The following is a 19,718-nucleotide window of genomic DNA, read 5'->3' on the forward strand; positions in this document are numbered from 1 at the left end:
GGGAAGCAAAATGTAATCTGTTAAAATAAGCCAAAACCAGGATATGAAGGCCTTTAACTGCTAGACAAGGAAGGGTTTATATGTTATCCTAAAAGCAATAGGGAGTCTCTGAAGTTTCTTAAGCTGGGGTGTAACAAGTCAAGATATATACTTTAGTAATATCACTTTGGTAGCTGTGGAGAAGACAAATTAGACAAAGGACAGATGGAGACAGGCCAATTTGAAGGCTATTGCAATAATTCAAATAAATGATGTGACTACTTATAATGACAAAGCTTGGACCCAAAGAAGAGATGAGAAAACATACCTCTCTTTTTTCTTAAAAAAAAAAACAAACTAAACTAAATTAGGCTTGTAGAAAACAGTCTCTTCCCACCCCTTCACCCACCCACCCCCAATCAGCAATGGACTCTTACAGCATAAGTAAATGGTGGTATGAGAAGAGCCTAGAGTGCTGAGAGTAGGGAATTGCTGGAAGTCCCAGGGTATGTTCTTTCCAAAAGAACACAGCAATAACCTAGCAAAGATTTCATCTAAGCCCCAAATTAAAGGTGGTAGACAGCACAGCCAAGTACTAAAGCCACACACTCAGCCCAGGAATTGACCCAGAGTGCCCAGCTGAGTGACTCACACAAAAGACATGACGCTCCCAGAGAGGGGTCACACAAGGTCATCATGGCTAAGACAAGAGGATACGAGAGGAAGCCCTATAACAACAGAGGTGTAATATTCTTTGGCAACAGATGCTCCTTATATTTGTGCCTCTCCACTTATGAACTCTATATGCCCACTCTTTGCACTGATTCTGAAAAAGGGCACCCCAAATTTATGAGAGAGGTATGTTGCTGCCATTCTAAGTATGCCAAATTCCTGTATTTTGAGTGAATTGTGTTAACTTAACAAGCTGTTTTAAATGAGTAGCTTGCTAACTAAAATGATGTGATCATTAGTATACTGAGTGAAGAAGATATTTTGAGCAGTGAGCACTTCCTCCTTTTACTACTCGCCTCCCTCAACAAATTTTAACTGGGTTTACTTATCTTAGGTGAAGTCAAGCCTACCAGGTAGAGCTACATCTTTCCATATAAAAATGCCTCCAAAACCTCCAAATGTCTCATTACTACTGAGGTACACTTATCCTTACACACTTAAAATGCATCACATTTAATATTATTCTAGTTTTACATACTCTAAGGATCTATGATTTTATGAGCCTAAGAACTCTCTCCAAAGAGAGATCACAACTTTTCTATCCTGTGATTAACCTGGAAATGAATTGCTCTAAACTTAGCTGGTCAAGTTCTCCAATAACAATTACAGATGTACCATGAAGAATATATTTAAAGCTCTTCCAGGTTGGCGAAAGTAAATCGGTTTGTGCTTTCAAAGGCAAAGGCTCTGCAAAGAATAAGAACAATTAATTAATAGCATTCATATAGCACTTTAAGGTTTGCAAAGCACTTAACATTCATCTTGTTTGATCATTTGAGAATTCACTTTTCCTCAGAACAAATAATAATTCCAATAAGTAGTAGAAAGTGTTTGTTGAACTAAAAGTTGGTTGTACCAGTATTCAATAACAATTATTATAACATTTATATAGCACTTTAAAGTTTGCAAAGCACTTTATATATATGATTTCATTTGAGCCTCACAAAATCCTGTGATGTAGATGTTATTATTATCTCTAATTTACAGATGAGAAAATCGAGGCACAAATGGGTACTTAATGTTTATTGACTGACTGAGATAGGTTAAGTGACTTGCCCATTGTTCTCCCAGGCAGTGTCTAAGACAGGATTTGAACTTAAGTTTTTCTGAGTCCAAATCCAATATATACTGGGCCACAAAGATACCCAGTTATTTTCACTATTAATAATTAAAAGTCATAACTTCACAGACAGCACTCTAATGTTGTAAGATGCTCTCCTAATCTGTGCCCCTTCTTGAGCTTCCTTCTCTTCTGTTTTAATGTTTCCTGGACACTTTTTTTTATTTCCTAACTTTTTTGCCTCTTTATCAATATTTATTAATCCCTCTTATTTCCCCTCTCTCTGAGAAGATCTCTCGTTTAGCAAATAAGTATAGTCAAGCAAAATAAATCAACACATTGACTTTGTCTGAAAATACATCTCCCATTCTGCAGATTTGTTAAGAGTTGGGAGGTACAATTCATCATGAGTCATTGATCAAAGTTCTGAAGTCTTTCAAAGTTGCTTTCCTTTGTTTATTTCACTGCCATCTTTGTATTAATTATTCTTCTAGTTCTGCTCACTTCACTATCAGTTTATACAAGTCTCCCTAATTTCTTGGAATCATATGCAATCCTCTTTTTCTGTTCTTTTTGTACTGAAATGTTTGTCAAAATTTATAATCTAAAAAAATTTTAATGTATTTAGATGACAGAATTTCAAAATTGGAAAGGACCTCAGAGGTCGAGTCCAACCTATAACGTAAAAAAAAAATCCTTCTACAACATTCTCAACAAGTGGTGATCCAACTCTTACTTGAAGATTTCCAAGGTGGAATAATCCATTATCTCCCAAGGCAGCCCATTTCATTGCTAAAATTTTTAATTATTATTATACTCAAGACTAAATCTGCTACTTCTACCTAGTTCCATCCTTTCAGTCTAAAAAGAACAAGTTTAATTCATCACATGACAACCTTGAAGATACTTGAGGAGTGCGACCATAAGCTCCTAAATTTTCTCTTTTCCAGCTAGCTATGTTTATCAAGAGCTCCTTATAGCACAACAATCTTACAGAAAAACATGCACATTGATTAAAATACTCTACATTATGTTTAGAGGCATGATTTTCAAATACTAAAGTGATTATGGTTTACCCATAAGTGGCAAAGGTACACAGTGACATAAGGCACTGAATCATAGTTTCAAAGATACATATTCACACACAGGTCCTACGATTTGGTTTGTTTTATTGCCCAGAAAATAGAATAGTTACAAAGTAGCACATGCAGAGGCCAGGAAGTTTTCATTTCTGGCTCTTAAAGAATGATACAAAATTAATAGTAAAGTTAATTATTCATGAATGATAGTTATAATGTCATTGTTCTCTATGTTTTAGCATCTTCGTTTCCAAAATGAGATACATTAGGCCAGGTATTGCTTAAACACAAACAAACAAAAAACTCAACCACAAATTGAAAAAAGTTGTTTTAGAAACTGAGTCTACCATTTCTCAGTAGCGCAATGAATTATTTAAAATTTAATGAAATCAATGTCATAATGCCCTATGTAATGACAAAAGGGACACATTTGGAAAAATTTATGAGGATTTGTACAAACTGAGGTGAAGCGAGAACAAAGGAAACAAGTTTTACTATGACAGTGTAAAGGAAAACAATTGTGAAAGACTTAAAAAGTATGATCAATGAAATGACCCAGTACAACTCCAGGTGATGAATATGATGAATCATATTTCCTACCTCTTTACAGAAAGGCAAAATACAGAATGAGATCTATATTTCCAGACATGGCCAATATGTAGATTTGTTTTAACTATGCTTGTTACAAGAGAGAAATATTTTGTTTTGAGTGGAGAGAGGGAGAGTTGTTGGGAGTACAGAGTTCAAGGGGAGCAGTGACAGTGATACAAGACAAAAAAGTGAATCACTTAAAAAATATATACAAGAGAGCAGAAAGAAGTTCAGAAAGGGAAACAGAAAAGCAAAACAGTGTTAGAACATCTTAAATTTAAAAAATATTTTTAAAAAACAAGCTATACAATAAAGATGCAGTACTCTTTTTCTGTTCTGTATATGGGGAAACACCCATGTTTATTGATGTCTGTTAAATTAATAATAATAAAAAGCAAAATTCAAAAATATTAAATACATTTTATGTCTATAATGGTTATCAGCTAAACCATTTTTTCCAAATTAAAAATATATACATATGTACTGCTATAATAAATATTGCATTTTACTGAATATATGTACACATGACCTAAATTCAGGTACAGCAAGAAATAATTTAAGATAACATTGTGCCCCCAGGTTCTTATTCTTAAATACATATTTCTAAGATTTACAATCATAGTTATTAACTGGTTTTATAACCATTTCTCTCTGCTGGGTTTTGGTTTTGTTTGTTTGTTTTGTTAAATTCTCAAGAACCTTTTTTTTTCTTAAGACTACGTTCAGGTTCCCTGCCATGGGCTCACCTTACACAGGGCAACATCACTTGATAAATAGCTAGTACAGAGGAAAAAATATTGGATTGTAGAGCAAAAGGAGATGGATTCAAATCCTGACTCTGCCACTTCTTACCTATATGACTTCAGGCATCACTTCTCATCTCTGGCTCTGGCTCTCAGTTTCCTTGTGCATTAAAATGAGAAGGCTAGAGAAAATAATCTAAGATCCAGTTCTCAATCTCTTATGGAATTTCACTACCTGAATTCCCTCAGGAGGAATGCAAGTTAGATCACTCACACAATAAGCATTTCTTAAGCATCTACCTCATGCCATGTATTCACAAGATAAATATAAAGTAATTTGGTGGGGAGAGCAGCAACTTCATGCATCAGGATAAGCCTAGTGTTAGAGATGGTGCTCAATCTGAGATACAGATAAGGAAGGAGTGTCTTTCCTGATGCAAGATTATGAGACAGACAGCTTGCACAAAGGCCTAGAGGAAGAAAACAGAATTTTGTAGATGGGAAAGAGCAAGTAAGGTAGTGTAACTGGAATATAGAATTAAAGAAGAGTAGTGGGGCAGCTATGATGGTGCAGCAGATAGAGCATCAGGTCTGGAGGCAGGAGGACCCAAGTTCAAATCCAGCTCAGACCAGGCACTTGACACTTACTAGCTGTGTGACCCTGGGCAAGTCACTTAACCCCAATTGCCTCACCCAAAAAAGGGGGGGAGGGGAGGAAGTAATGTGCAATTAGTCAGGCAAGGTAAGCTGGAGCCAGACTGTAAAGGGCTTTGAATGCCAAACAAAAGTCTGGGAGCCACTGGTGATTCTTGAAGATGGCATGGTCAGACCTGTGCTTCAGTAATATCATTTTTGGCTGCTGTAAAGAACCTGGACTTGAGGGAGCAGATTTTGCAGGGAGAACAATCAGGAGACTATTGCAATACTTTAAGAAAGAGATGATGAGGACCTGGACTACAGTGGTTGCCACATAAGTAAAGAGAAAGGAATGTGTGAAAAGAGTTGGCAACTGATTGCATATGGGGGTGAGTGAAGAGATGAGGATTACTTCAAGATTAAGAACCGAGGGGCAGCCAGGTGGTGCAGTGGATAGAGCACCAGCCCTGGAGGCAGAAGAACCTGAGTTCAGATCCAGCCTCATACACATGATACTTTACACTAGCTGTGTCAGCATGGGCAAGTCACTTAACCCCAATTGCCTCACCAAAAAAAAAGATTAAGAACCTGGATGACAAAAAGAAGAATGGTATCCTCAACAGTAATAGGAATGTTAGGTAACAGAGGAGAATTTGGGGGAAAAGTTGAGTTCTGTTTTGGATATGCTATGTTGGAAACATCCAATAGATAATGATATGGGATTGGAGTATGGGACAAGGAATGAATATGTAGACCTGGAAGTTAAATGCACAGAGATAAGAACTGAACCCATTGGAGCTGATAAAGTCACAGAAGGAAAGAGAATATTGAGAAACATTTATCCCAGGACAAAGCCCTGTGGTATACCTACACATAAGAGCAGGATATGGATGAGGATCCAGAAAAGGCAATTGGGGAGAAGTCAGACAGGTAAGAGGAGAACCAGGAGAGAGAAATGCTGAGAAAACCCATAGAGAAGAGAATATCCAGGATGAGGACAATGTGGTTAACATTGTCAAGTGTTGTAAAGAGGTCATGAAAGATGAAAGTAAGAAAAGACTACTGAATCTGGCAATCCAATGGAGAATACAGATAAGCTTGAAGAAAGCAGTTTTAGTTGAGTGATAAGAAAGTCAGACTTCACGTGAGGCAAGGTCTTTTGTTGAGAAAGAAAAAGGTGGTATTGGAGGTTGAGAAGAGAACAAAAGTTTTGGAACAGCTCACAGGAGGAAAAGGATAGAGAGTCAATTAGGAAAAAGGGACTACCCTGGAATAGTAGACATGGCCAGGAAAATTGTGTGTTAGCTCCAACACCTTATGAGAACAGAGAAAGTAGATGTTTGGGGTAATCCAGAGATGTGATTTCGTAAGTCATGAAATAGCAAAAGGACAAGGGAACAAGTGATCCAAAGGTAAAGGATAATGTATAGTTCACTGCTTCTCTCTAGGTTCAAGATTGGGATTCTATATTCTTACACAGAATTCCATTTTTTATAGTGATTAATATTATAAGCAAGTACATGTCCAATTATTTTTAGACAGGGTCTCACTAGTTAAAAGGATTAGAACTATATAGCCTACTAGTCTAATTATAAAAGAATTTCCAGATAGAATTCAATCTGTTAGGGGTAAAATGAAGAAGCAAAATACCATTTCTATTCATGTTTTTATCTTCTAAAATTCAAAACATAAAAAATGCAGTAACTTCTACTCTAAAAGAAATTTCCTCTAACCTATTATGTATTACATATTTTCAAATCTGTATTAACTTTAAACCCTCACAAAAGCCCTACTGTGAGGCAGAAAGGTTGTATAATGGACTGAAGAGTCAAGAAGATTTGAATTAAAATCCTCCCTTAGACATTTACTAATTGTATGACCCTTGGAAAGTCACTTAAGCACTGTCTGCCTCAGTTTCCTCATCTATAAAATGGGTATAATAGCAGCTCAAAGGATTGTTACGAAGATCGAATGAGATAATATTTATAAAGTGCTATATAAATGCTAGCTTTGTTATTATTATTACTATGCCTTATCATGATGTAGAAGTGATTCTGGGTTCTGAAAGGCTACACCAGTGAAACACAAGTTCTGGTAGGCTCTAGTAAGCTGGCAAGGCTTGAATAAAAGCTCAGACTAGCTAAACTCAGAGAGCTGGCCACGAGGTAACAAATTATTTTGATACTGTAACTAATAAAATCATTTACTAAGAGTTTCAATTTGCATCAGTGAAAGCAATAAACAGACTGATTAAATCAGATCTTTTGAAATATGAGCCTTAAAACTAACTAAAATCATCATTATAAACTGCTGAAGATGGTGAGTTTCCATTTCACATATAAATCCTCATAGTGCCAGTAAAACCCCTTAAAAATGAATTTTCAATTAACAATTTTAAAGGATTTGCACAACATGAATACAATCCAACTGAACAAACTATGCTGAAGGATCTATATCTGTATTTAAATATAAGCATTCAGAAGCAGAAATTAACTTTTTTAATTCTGTGAAACATTTGTTGACAAAGATATTTTAGAAATCTGTATGGTTTAGATTAATGATATAAGAAAGTCATAATTATCTGCTCTAGAGATTACATGGGGAAGTTTCAGGAGGAAGGTGGATTATGAGGGAAGCGCAGCAAAAACAAAACCTGGAAAAATGTGCAAAGCTGTGCATCACTGGCAGGTGCAACAGGGAGAAAAGGGGGCCAGGAGACCCTAGGCAAACATAGAAATGTTTCTGTATCACACTATTTGACCATACTCAAAAAAAAACCATACCTACAGGTGGTTCTCAGTGTGGTAAAAACCCCACTCTCCATAGGCTATCCAAGCAAAAAAGAGTTGCCCTTAAAATTCTGTACCTTTCTCCCCTCCCAGAATGCTACCCATGGAACTTCAATTTACCTTAAGAGCTTGTAGCACTTTGGCAAGCTGCTTCTTTTAGATCCCTAACTAGAACCATAATCTGTGTGAATGAAACTAAGCAGCATCATCAGGAAGGTATTTATCCTCAAGAAGGATTAAAGCCTTACAAGAATAAAGAGATGCTCCTTTCAGACTTTGATAATTTTGACGTTGAAAAGAAAAAGACAAGGCAAAGCAAAAACACTTAGTATAGTACCAGATACACAACAGACAATAAATACTTGTTAACTAGACTAAAACAGAGAAAGCACAAAGGATTTACCTAAGGCAAGGCTCACCTTAAAGGTCTGTGCTTCAGTTACTCTTTTGCATATTACACAGGGAAGAACTAAGGGACAATTGGTGGTAGTGGGGGGAGTAAGATTAAGTGTTTTGTGCTTTAGTTGCTCATTTTAATATATGTGGAAAATTCTGAAACATAAAACTGTTTTATGCTTACTGGACAAATGTACTTTGCTTGATGTGGGTTCAGCCAGCACAGATGTGAATTTGGCTACTTATGTTGGAGTGGTGTTTCTCAAGACTGAACTATCGATGAAGATACATTTCACAATAAGGCAAAGTAACAAGGTAAAAGAATACATTTCAGAGTTGTATGAAAGAGATGCTATGGATTTCTGAACTGGGTTTAGAAAGGAAATATCAGAGCTGTGCAAAATCACAAATGGAGAAATTGAAAAAAGAAACTTTTCTGCACTACCACCTACTATCCACAGGACATAGAGGAGAAAGGTAAACATACTTTCCCAAATGCACCTACTACCTAAAAGGTGGACAAAAGGGGAGAAGATACTGGTCAAGAGGTAGATAAGAGGAAAGAAGATGATCCTCTGCACTGTCACCTATTGTCCAGAAGGTGAAGAAAAGTAAAAATACTCTGCTACCTGTTGCCAAAGGTGGAGAAGAAAGAACCTCAGAGACCAGCCAAAGAAGTGGAACTGCATAGACTTCTGGGAATCCTAAACTAAAGGTCTCTGTCCTTATTAAAAGATCACACCTCACACTAACTGAGGGCATCAGCTGGACCCGCAGTTGGAAGTACTACTAATGCCATCAAAGAGTAGGAATAAGCCTAGCACAACAGAGGAAGAGCCCAGTGTAGCAAAGGACCAGCAGCAAAGCAATCCAACAAATCAACCCATTTAGCTGAGACTGTACCCTTCGAGAAATTAATCCTGCCCCTCCATGGAGAAACCCAATCATTTCAACAACATAAAAGTTACACCCATTTGTGAACCTTGAAAGTTTACTGAAGAAGAGAAGAGGCATTAATAATCTCAGACTTCTGAGTTATGGCCAGTTTTTCCTATAACGTTAATAGAAGGAACAACCACCTACCTAGAGTTACCCCCAGAACTGTGACAGCCCTCTGAGAAATCCCCAACCTGCTGGCATCTTAGGTGCTAGGTAAGAGGGTAAATGGATAAGGGGTAAAGAGGGAAAGGGTAAGGGAGAAAGAAGAGAGAGGGAGGAAAGGAGAGGGAGGGGAAAGAAGGAGAGGAGGGAGGGGAAGAGGAGAGAGGAAAGGGAGAAGAGAGAGAGAGAAGAGGAGAGGAGAGGAGAGAGGGAAGTAGAAATAAGAGAAGAGGGGAGAAGAGAAGAGAAAAAAGGGAAGGGGGAAAAGGAGAAGAGAAGAGAGGGGAGGGAGAAGAAAGGGGGGTGAGAAAAGGGGAGGGAGAATAAAGCACTGAGATCCCCACACTGAATGGAGTGGTTCAGGGAAAGGTCAAGAATTATCAGGGAGATGAGACCAGAATCTGATCTAGGAATCTATCTAAACTGGAATTAAGATCACTGAAAATCGGAAACTATGAACTTAGCAAGTAATAGTGTATGTAATTCAAGTGTTTCATAATATTTTTGTACAAGAACTGCTTTAATATTTAATTTCAAGACAATTACTCATAAAAATTTCATATAAGCTTACCCTACAGTTTATTATCCTATCTCAATTTATAGGTCAACTTATATCTCAATTTATCTTAGGTCTTGAATTGATCTAAGTTATTCTGCAAGATGTAGAGGGCTCTTAAGTATTAATGAGGAATTCTCAGTATTGAAGCCTACCTAGAAACACAAATATAGCCTGACATTACTCACAGGGATAATGTTATGTAGGGTTCAAAGGCTGCTTATGTTCATCTTCCCCCCAGAATGATTCAGTTATACTCACATCTAATAGTCAGTGAACACATTTTGTAAGAGAAATCTGTTATGAACACAATAGATTTCCCTTACAAAAAGTGGAACGACTATAGGAAAAAAGCAGGGAAGGGCCATTCTAAATTTACTTTGAGAAGTGGATAACGAGAATTTTACCCGAGTCACTGACACTACGAACCTGTGAAACACATACATGCTATTACAATAATAATATTGGTCCACAGAATAATTGGATATTCTCGGGAAGCAAATAGCCTGGGAAAGAGTTTCAAAAACCTTCATTATTAAAAGTTATCATTTTGCCCATAAATGTGTTGCTTTAGAAATTTTCTAAAAACCGTCAAGGCATTCTTTGAATAACAAATTGGACAACAGAAGTAACCAGAAAGAAAATCTACTGGGGATGTTGGGGGGAGTAAGAGAGACAATTTTAGAATCCTAAATTTAAAAAATAAATAAACTTTGCAGAATAAAGAAACCAAATTCACAAAAGGCTCCTTTGGACGCCACGGGCCAAGTTGAGTTTTGCTCTGGGTTAGAAAGGGGAAAGCTAAGAAACTTGTTACCATTCTGGAGGAGAGATGGGGCGGGGAAAGCAGCACGGATACTTAGAGAACAGACACCTCCAAGAGGGGAGAGAAATCCAGTCCGGCGTCCCTCTTCCCCCGGTGGTCGGCCACCCCTGCGCCCCCTCGCTCTGGAGGAGCCCGGGTAGGGGCACCTGCCTCGGGGCCACCAGATGAGCCCGCGCGCGCTGTCCCCGGGGCCGCAACGTGGATTCCAGGAACGCGCCGCCGAGTCCGGCCCGCAAGGTGACAGAGCCACCACCAGCCCCCCTCCTTCACTGACCTTCCGCAGGGCCGGGACGAAGAGTCCCCGCCATTTCGGGTGGTTCTCTTCGCTGAAGAAGTCGTAGGGCTGCTGCGGCGGCTGCATGGCCCCAGCGGCGGCTCCTCCGCATCGGGGGTGGGGGAGCGAGGGCAGGGCCGGGACAGCGGTGGCGGCCGCCCCACTCCCGAGTCCGGGCGGCTCCCTCCCTGACAGCTCGCGGGCGGCCCGGGCTGGGAGAGGCCGCTGCTCCCCGCAGGCGCGGGGGGCCCCGGGCCGGGGGCTCCGCGTCCCGAGCCGAGCCCGAGCCGGCCCGGCGGCGGAGGGGTCCTCCCCCTCCTCCTCCTCCTCCCTTCTCCTCAGCCGCCTCCTCCTCCTCCGGTGTGGGCCGCGGCCCGGGCCTCCGCTGGCACTTCCTCCTTTGTTTGGGTTAGCTGCCCGGCGGTGGTGCCGCTGGCCTCGCCCCAGCCCCGCATCCCACCCGCCAGCCCCCCACTACCCGCTCCGATCGCGGCTGTGGACGTAAAGCGGCAGAGCCGAGGGTCCCCGGGTCGTCCTCATCGCTCCGCGCCCCACAGTCCGGTCCGGCTCAGCCCCGGAGCCATCTCCGTGTAGAGGAGGGCACGGAGGACGCGGAGCGGGGCCGGGATGCGTAGGCTTCCTTCGACACCAGGACGGGACGCTCCCTTTTCCTCCCCCTCCCCGCGGGCGACCCCTTCAGCTCCCCAGGAGACCGGCCCGCAGAGCGCTCCGACAGCGATGACGAGCTTCTCTTCCTCCAAATCCTAGGCTCCCCCTTCCCCTTGCCCAGGTTCTCATTATTCCCCCTCACCCCGGCGAGGCCGGGCACTAAGCATGCGCACTAACGAGGAAGGAAGAGGCGGTGGCAAAGACGCGAGGCTGGAGCCTCGGCAGAAGCTGGGGCGAGCCGGCAGGCGGGTATGCGCGCGCGCGCGCTGCCCGGGACCACGGGTCGCGGCGGCGCGCGCCCATGGGCTTGTGAGTGTGTCGGAATTCTACTGCGAGACCCCGGAGACCGATGCAAAAATCCTAACGGGCTTCCTCCTGCTGAGCAAGGTAGAGTTTTCGCCCTGTTAAATAAACACACGCATTATCCCACCTCCCCTTTGGAGAAGGAAAGTTTAGGTTGACTTTTTGGGCCAGTTCTTACTCATGGCCTTTTTTGTGCCCCTGCCCAGACCAACCCTCCAGTTTCGGAGGTCGGAAGGGCTAATTTTATTTTGGGAATCCCAAAGGCAGAAGACTTACCTTCAGGGGAAGAATATGAGCCAACCTAAACCAATCTTGGAGGCTTCCTAAGTAGAGGAGGTGCTTTACCTGGGAACCTTTATTACTCCTTATCTATACAATGAGAAATAAAAAATGAAATTTAGAAGAAAAACATAGAATAATAGCTTAGAAAAGAATATAGAAAACTTTATCCAAATAATAGACTTACGAAAAAATAGAATAGAGCATTCAGAATTAAATTACTCTGCAAGACAGCAAAAAATATTAGGACAAAATCAAAAGATTGAAAACATAGAAAAATGAGCTAGGAAATGTAAGGTACTTGCTTCAAAAAAAAACTGACCTGGAAAACAGGTTAAGATAGTATAAGAATTATTGGATTCCCTGAAAACCATGCCTACTGCACCCTCAAAAAAAAAAATCTTAGATGCTATATTTCAAGAAATGATAAAGAAAACTGCCTAAATCTATTAGAACCAGAAGGCAAAATGAATAATAGCAAGAATCCACCTATAACCTCCTGGAAGAAACCCCTAACTAAAAACTGCCAGAAATTTTATAGCCCATCCAAGAAAAATTACTGAGATTAGCCAAAAAGAAAGAGTTTGAACAAGAAGGAACCTCAGGGAAGATTTCATAAGACTATGCTACAGCTACTATAAATGGGGGGAAAAATATTGGAATTTGATATGCCGAAAGGTAAAAGATAAAGGTTTATAACCAAGGATAATTTATCCTGCAAAACTGAACATAAGCCAAGAAGGGGGAAAAATGAATCTTTAATGAAATAGAGGACTTTCAAGAATTCTTGATGAAAGCACTAGAACTGACTTGTAACTTTGAAATAAAAATGCAGGCATCAAGAGAAAACGAAAAAGAATAATCTTTGAACTTTGAAGTAAGATAAAAATGGTTATCAATAAATAGAAACCAAAGCCAAGAAAGTCAGAAAGCAGCTAGCTACCCAAGCTGAGTTCAACTTCCTAGGCCTAAACAAACTATACCCTACTCTAAATGTCTTGCCATCTACCTGGCTGATGTTCTCTTCTCTCCATTTGAAGCAGGACTGCACAATACAGAGCCCGCAAGGCCACTTACAGTCCTTTAGCAGCCCACAAAAAATGTAGGGCTGCCACTGCACACAATCGCATTTGTCACCTGACCCGAGGCAACCAACCATTGTCAGTCTGTCTGTAGTCTAATCTATCTCAGGTCCCTACCTACTGTCAATTTGTGAAGGTCTGATTTGGAACAACAGCCAGTGGAAATCATGCACCCCGCACTCCCACATCAACCCCACTCCTGTAGTTCATCTACCTAAGCTTTGGCACTCTACTCTGGGGTTGAGCTATCCTGATTGGTGATTTAGTACAAACTCCCCTAATCCACTGTTGTCCATTTACCTCATACATCTTGCCCTTTCCTCTGCTGCTTGGTTTACTTCCCTCATTTCTACCTCTTGCTTGGAGAGCAGTAATCAGTACTACTATTGCTTCTTCAAAGGATAGGACAATTAACTGGCCTATGACTCTACACACCATTCCTATAACTCCCCAGACAAAAACTTCCTTCCCTGGCTACTACTCACCAATATGTGTTGTCTTCCCCTATTAAAATGTTAAGGTTCTTGAGAGCAGGATTGTCTCATTTTTGTGTTTGTATCCCCAGTACCTCACCCAGTGCTTGCCACATAGTGTGTGCTTAGCAAGTGCTTTTTCATACTTTTTTTTTTAAGTGAGATCAGGATTGAACCTGTCCCCAAATCTAATATTCTGTCCACCATCCCAGACTGCCTCTCAGACAGGAAGAGACACTACAAGTGATAGTGGTTACTTATTTGTTGTTGAGAGGAAAGGAGAGGAAATTGTTACTCAGTCATGTCTACATCCAAAAAGCCATGTCTAATTTTATACAAAAGTACTGTCCCTTTTATTTTTTAAAAATTTATATAAGAATCGTGTTCTCACATAAATTGAGGGGAAAGATCTTGCCACTTTCCTTGGAAACCAGTTGTAAATGTAGTTTCACATAGGTACAATGCTAACGTTGGGAATAAAGTTTCCTGACTATATCACTTTAGTTTTGTATTGTGCTATCCTTTTTTTTTTTTTTGCTTTTTGGTGAAGCACAGTGAAATCATTCTTTTTTGATCTTTCACTGTCATCCTCGGCTCTTACCATGTTAATCCTTTCAGTCTAGCTGGCCTGATAAAGACCTGAGCAGACCATCATGTGCACTCTGCAGAAAACAATGCTATTTTATTCATTCAACAAGCATTGATAAAGTTCCTCCTACATGACAGGCACTTCACTGGACACTTGGGCTTATATTTATTTAATGTTTTATATTTTATAAAATGTTTTACATCCATTTTCTCATTTGATTCTCACAATAATATTGTGAAGTAGGTAGGGAAAAATAAGTTTACAGTCATGACTTCAGGACGCTAATGAGGATGCCTGTTGGCAAAAAGGTCATGGACTAGAGATATAGGATGAAACATTCATTTTCAGATGTGGCCAGTGTCATGATTCATTTTCCTTGACTATATTAATTAGTTCAAAAGAGGATTTTTATTGGAAGAAAGGTTAGTCAGTAATAATAGAGAGCAGGTGAACAGGAAGGCATAACAGTCACTTTATTCTCCCATGGGGCTGTCTTTCTCCAAAACCACTTTTTTTCCCCTTCCCTTCTGCAAGCAAGAGAAGTAGAGGAAAAGTTGGGGAAGAGAAATGAGAGTGATGCAAGAAAATCATGAAAAACAAGTTAACATCTTGCTAAAGGAGACCCAAAAAAATACTGAAGAAAGTAACACCTTAAAAAATAAACTAACCCAAATGGCAAAAGAGGTCCAAAAAGCCAGTGAGGAGAAGAATGCTTTAAAAAGCAGAATTGGCCAAATGGAAAAGGAGGTTCAAAAGCTCACTGAAAAAAATAATTCCTTTGCCCATCAATTGGGGAATGGCTGAGCAAGTTGTGGTATATGAATGTAATGGAATACTATTGTTCCATAAGAAATGATGAACAGGCTGACTTCAGAAAAACCTGGGAAGACTTATATGGTCTGATGCTGAGTGAAGTGAGCAGAACCCAGAGGACTTTGTATACAATAGCAGCCACGTTATGCAATGACTAAGAATGTTAAACTGAACCCTTCTCAGCATTATGAGGATCTAAGACATCTCCAGAGGCCTCAGGATGGAAAATGCTGTCCACATCCAAAGAAAGAACTATGGAAGTCGAATCGCTCTCACTTAATTTTACCTTAAGTTGAATTTTGTTTCATCTTTCTGATGGTTCCTCCTATTGGTTTTAATTTTTACTTACAACTTCACTAATGTGAAAATATGTTTAATGGGTATGTAAATGTAAAGCCTATGTCAGATTGTGTGCCGTCTTGGGGGGGGGAGAAAAAGGGAGAAAAAATTTTCAACTCAAAAGCATATGAAAAAAAATTTTTTTAAATAAATGAATAAATAAAGATTAAAAAAAAAGAAAATAATTCCTTAACAATTAGAATGAAGCAAATGGAAGCTAATGACTTTATGAGAAATCAAGAATTTATAAAACAAAACCAAAAGAATGAAAAAAAATTGAAGACAGTGTGAAATATCTCATTGGAAAAAACAACTGACCTGGAAAAAAGATCCAACAGAGATCATTTAAAAATTATTGGACTACCTGAAAGTCATGATCAAAAAAAGAGCGTAGACATCATCTTTCAAGAAATTATCAAGGAAAACTGTCCTGATATTCTAGAACAAGAGGGTATGGGGGTGGCTAGGTGGTTCAGTGGATAGAGCACTGGCCCTGGATTCAGGAGGACCTGAGTTCAAATTTGGCCTCAGACACATAACACTTACTAGCCATGTAACCCAGGGCAAGTCACTTAACCCCGTTGCCTAGCCCAAAAAAGAAAAAGAAAAAAAAGAACAAGAGGGTAAAATAGAAATTGAAAAAATCCACTCATCACCTCCTGAAAGAGATTCCAAAAGGAAAACTCCCAGGAATATTATAGCCAAATTCCAGAGTTCCCAGGTCAAGAAGAAAATATTACAAGCAGCCAGAAATAAACAATTCAAGTATAGTGGAAACACAATCAAGATAACACAAGAATTAGCAGCTTCTACATTATGGGATCAGAGGGCTTGGAATATGATATTTCAGAGGTCAGAGGAGCTAGGATTAAAACCATGAATCACCTACCCAGCAAAACTAAGTATAATCCTTCTGGGGGAAAAGTGGACGTTCAGTGAAATAAAGAGGCCTTTCAAACATTCTTGATGAAAAAGCCAAAGCTGAATAGAAAATTTGGCTTTCAAATACAAGCCTTGAGAGAAGCACGAAAAGGTAAACAGGAAAGAGAAATCATAAGGGGCTTATTGAAGGTGAACTGTTTACATTCCTGCATGGAAAGATGACACTTGTAACTCATAAGCCTTTCTAAGTATTAGGGTAGTTGGAGGGAATATAAGGGTGAGTTGAATGTGAATGGATGATATCTAAAAAATAAAATTAAGGGGTAAGAGAGGATTGTACTGGGAGAAGGAGGAAGGGAGGGGTAGAATGGGGTAAATTATCTCACATAAAAGAGGGAAGAAAAAGCTTTTATAGTGGAGGGGAAAAGGGGGGAGGCAAGAAGGAATTAGTGAATCTTACTCTCAATCAGATTTCACTTAAGGAGAGAATAATATATCACTCAATTGGGTTTGGAAATCTATTTTACCCTACAGGAAAATAGGGGAGAAGTGGATAAGAGAGAAGAGGAGGATAGAAGGGAGGGCAGATCGGGGGAAGAGGTAATCAGAAGTAAACACTTTTGAGGAAGGACAGGGTCAAAAGAGAGACTAGAATAAACAGAGAAGGGAGATAGCACGGAGGGAAATATAGTTAGTCTTTCACAGCATGACTATCATGGAAGTGTTTTACATGACTACAGATGTATAACTATGTTGAATTGCTCATCTTCTCAATGAGGGTAGTTGGGGAGGGAGGAAAGGAGAGAATTTGGAACTCAGAGTTTTAAAACTGAATGTTAAAAATTGTTTTTAGGGGGCAGCTAGGTGACAAAGTGGATAGAGCACTGGCTGTGGATTCAGGAGGACCTGAGTTCAAATCCAGTCTCAGACACATAACACTTGCTAGCTGTGTGACCTTGGGCAAGTCACTTAACCCCCGTTGCCCAACCAAAAACAAAATTGTTTTTACATGCAACTGGGAAATAAGATATACAGGCAATAGAGTATATAAATCTGTCCCGCCCTACTGGAAAATAGAAGGGGAAGAGGACAAGAAAAGGTGGGGGAGGGTGATAGAAGGGGAGACAGATTGGGGGAAGGGATATTCAGAATGCATGCCATCTTGGGGTGGGAGGAAGGGAGAGATGGGGAGAAAATTTGGAACTTAAAATCTTGTGGAAGTGAGTGTTGAAAACAAATTAATTTTTGAAAAAGGCAAAAAAAAAAAATAAAGTAAAATAAAAAATAAAAAAAGCCCCAGATTAAAAACTCCAAAAACATCATAATCAAAAGTGAGAGCTTCTAAGTAAAGAAAAAAATACCATAAACAGATAGAAAAAGTTCAAATATCAAGGAATCACACAAATATCAGAATCACACAAAACATGGCAGCTACATCTTTAAAGGAGAAGATAGCTTGGAAAAGGAGAGGTATTTCAAAATGCAAAAGATAAAGGCTTACAACCAAGAATAATTTACAAGCCAAAATTGAGTATGATCCTACAGAGGGAAAAAAAAATGAACCTTTAGCAAAATAAAGAGCTTTTCAGCATTTCCTACAAAAACACAAAAACTGAGTAGAAAACTTTGTAGTGAAGACACAAGAGAAATGTAAAAAGTTAAGTACATTTGAGCGTGTTTAAGGGATTATACAGGATGAAGTATTTATGTTCTACTGGGGGTGGGGGGGAAGTATGTCCTGATAACCCTAATGTCATCAAGAGTCCCAGAGAGATGTAAATAAGACAGAGGAACTGGAAGTGATTATATTATAATAATGTTTTTAATGATCTTAAGAGAAAGAAGAAATGGAAGAGAAAAAGGAATACATTATTGAAGAAAGGGAGAAGAAATCAGCAGAAGATACTATCTCACATCTCACATAATCAAAGAAGACAACTACACCAACATGAAGAAAATGGTGAGAGGAGCAGGTGTATTTGCACTGCTAAATGGCACAGTGTATAGAGCACTGGGCCTGGAGTCAGGAAGACCCAAGTTCAAATCTGGCCTCAGATGCTTATTAGCCATGTGACGTTGGGCAAATCAAACTCTGTTTGACTCAGTTTCCTCAACTGTAAAATGGGGATATAATACCAGCACCTACTTCACAGGGTTGTCATGGGCATTAAATGAAACACTATTTGTAAAATGTTTAACACAATGCTTAGCACATAGTTAGAGCTATTTAATGCCTGTTCCCTTTCCAAATTGTATTTTTCTTTGAGACTTACTTTTATGGTGGAATTCTTTTTGTGTTTGTTCATTCTTCCAGTCTACTTCCTGACTTCCAACTTTCTGTTTGGGCTGGGCTCTGTAGACTTCTGGAGGGAATGTCTAGGCTGGTCTTTCTGCTGTTTTCTTGGAATATTTGAGTGTTGTGTTATTCCAGGAACTGAGAGACAGCTTAACCTGGATACCAACAAGCTTTCAGTGCTCTCAAAGTGACCCTGGCAAAGTAATCTGATCTAGAGCAAAGTCTGATTGTTACCTACCCTGGTCTGAGCTTTGCAAGTTTCACAGGTTTGGGGTCTGAGCAACAGGCCTGTGAGCTTGCCCTGTTTGGAGTTTCAGTAGACTGCTGCTAGATTGGGCCACAATCAGCCAGCTAGAATGTTCACAGTGACAGAAATGTAGACATCCCTTTGGTCTAGGTTTCCTGCCCTCTTTATTCATCTGAAGCCTTCAGACTGGGCCAGAAGCTGAAACTTAGACCTCACTACTCCTGGGGTCAGAGCTACACCGTTGCTACTTGCTTCTGAATTTTCTTTTTGCTCAGTATACGGCCTAGGGCCTATGATTGCTCTCCACCTGCATATGCCACCTGTAGATGCAAGTCCCCTCCTCATTCTACCCTGGATCTGTGACTCAGAACTGGGTAGGGAAAAGCAGAGCTGCCAGTTGACATCTTTTCCTGCACCCCACACAAGTTTGAGCACCTCTATACTGATCTAAGACCTCTTCTTACCCTAGTACAAAGCCTCTCACTTCACTGAAAGGTTCCATATGGTACTCTCCTGTCCAGACTCTATCCTTATTGCCTAAAGGCCTCTCTATCAGTCTCCTTATGCTGACCTGGCCTGGAAAAATAACTCACCGTAATGATTTTTTTTTAATTTCCCAACCAGGATTTGGAGGTATTTTTGGGGTTTAGGGGAGGCAAACTTATTGTCCTTTTTCAAAAAATATTTTTTTATTCATAGAGTCTATTTCTTACATCACCATGTATCCCTCCCCTTCTCCCTCCCTGAAAGCCCTCCCTTATAACAAATAATGGGTTGTTTGGGGGTTTTTTTAGAGAGAGAGAAAAAAATCAGCATACCTGATTAATACATCGAGAAAGTCCAAAAAAATGTGCAATGTATATAACACCTGTGGACTTCCCACCTCCACCAAGGAGTAGGTTGGGAGTGTTTACTCATACTTTTCACTCACATTTTGTTATGTTTACTTTTGATTTTTTTTGGTGTATCATTATTCTTTTCATT

The 19,718-nt window shown here is 39.8% G+C and overlaps 2 protein-coding genes and 1 pseudogene across 2 annotated transcripts in view; 2 read left to right on the forward strand and 1 right to left on the reverse strand.

Annotated features, from left to right (window-relative positions):
* SOS2 (SOS Ras/Rho guanine nucleotide exchange factor 2) overlaps window positions 1–11,587 on the reverse strand; it is a 117,356-nt gene extending 105,769 nt beyond the window's left edge. The window contains exon 1 of the mRNA XM_020991309.2: window positions 10,763–11,587. Within this exon, the coding sequence (XP_020846968.1) occupies window positions 10,763–10,849 (87 nt within the window). The 5' untranslated portion in view covers window positions 10,850–11,587. The remainder of the gene's footprint in view (window positions 1–10,762) is intronic.
* Window positions 11,588–11,596: 9 nt separating this feature from the next.
* LOC110211663 (transcription factor E2F6 pseudogene) overlaps window positions 11,597–19,718 on the forward strand; it is a 29,618-nt pseudogene continuing 21,496 nt past the window's right edge.
* The window catches only part of DMAC2L (distal membrane arm assembly component 2 like), a 79,582-nt gene continuing 71,593 nt past the window's right edge, over window positions 11,730–19,718 (forward strand). The window contains exon 1 of the mRNA XM_078150347.1: window positions 11,730–11,818. The gene's annotated coding sequence lies outside the window, so the exon portion shown is untranslated. The remainder of the gene's footprint in view (window positions 11,819–19,718) is intronic.

This window comes from Phascolarctos cinereus, unplaced genomic scaffold, assembly GCF_003287225.1.
Source record: "Phascolarctos cinereus isolate Bilbo 61053 unplaced genomic scaffold, phaCin_HiC Scaffold_2;HRSCAF=192, whole genome shotgun sequence".
Lineage (NCBI taxonomy): Eukaryota > Metazoa > Chordata > Mammalia > Diprotodontia > Phascolarctidae > Phascolarctos > Phascolarctos cinereus.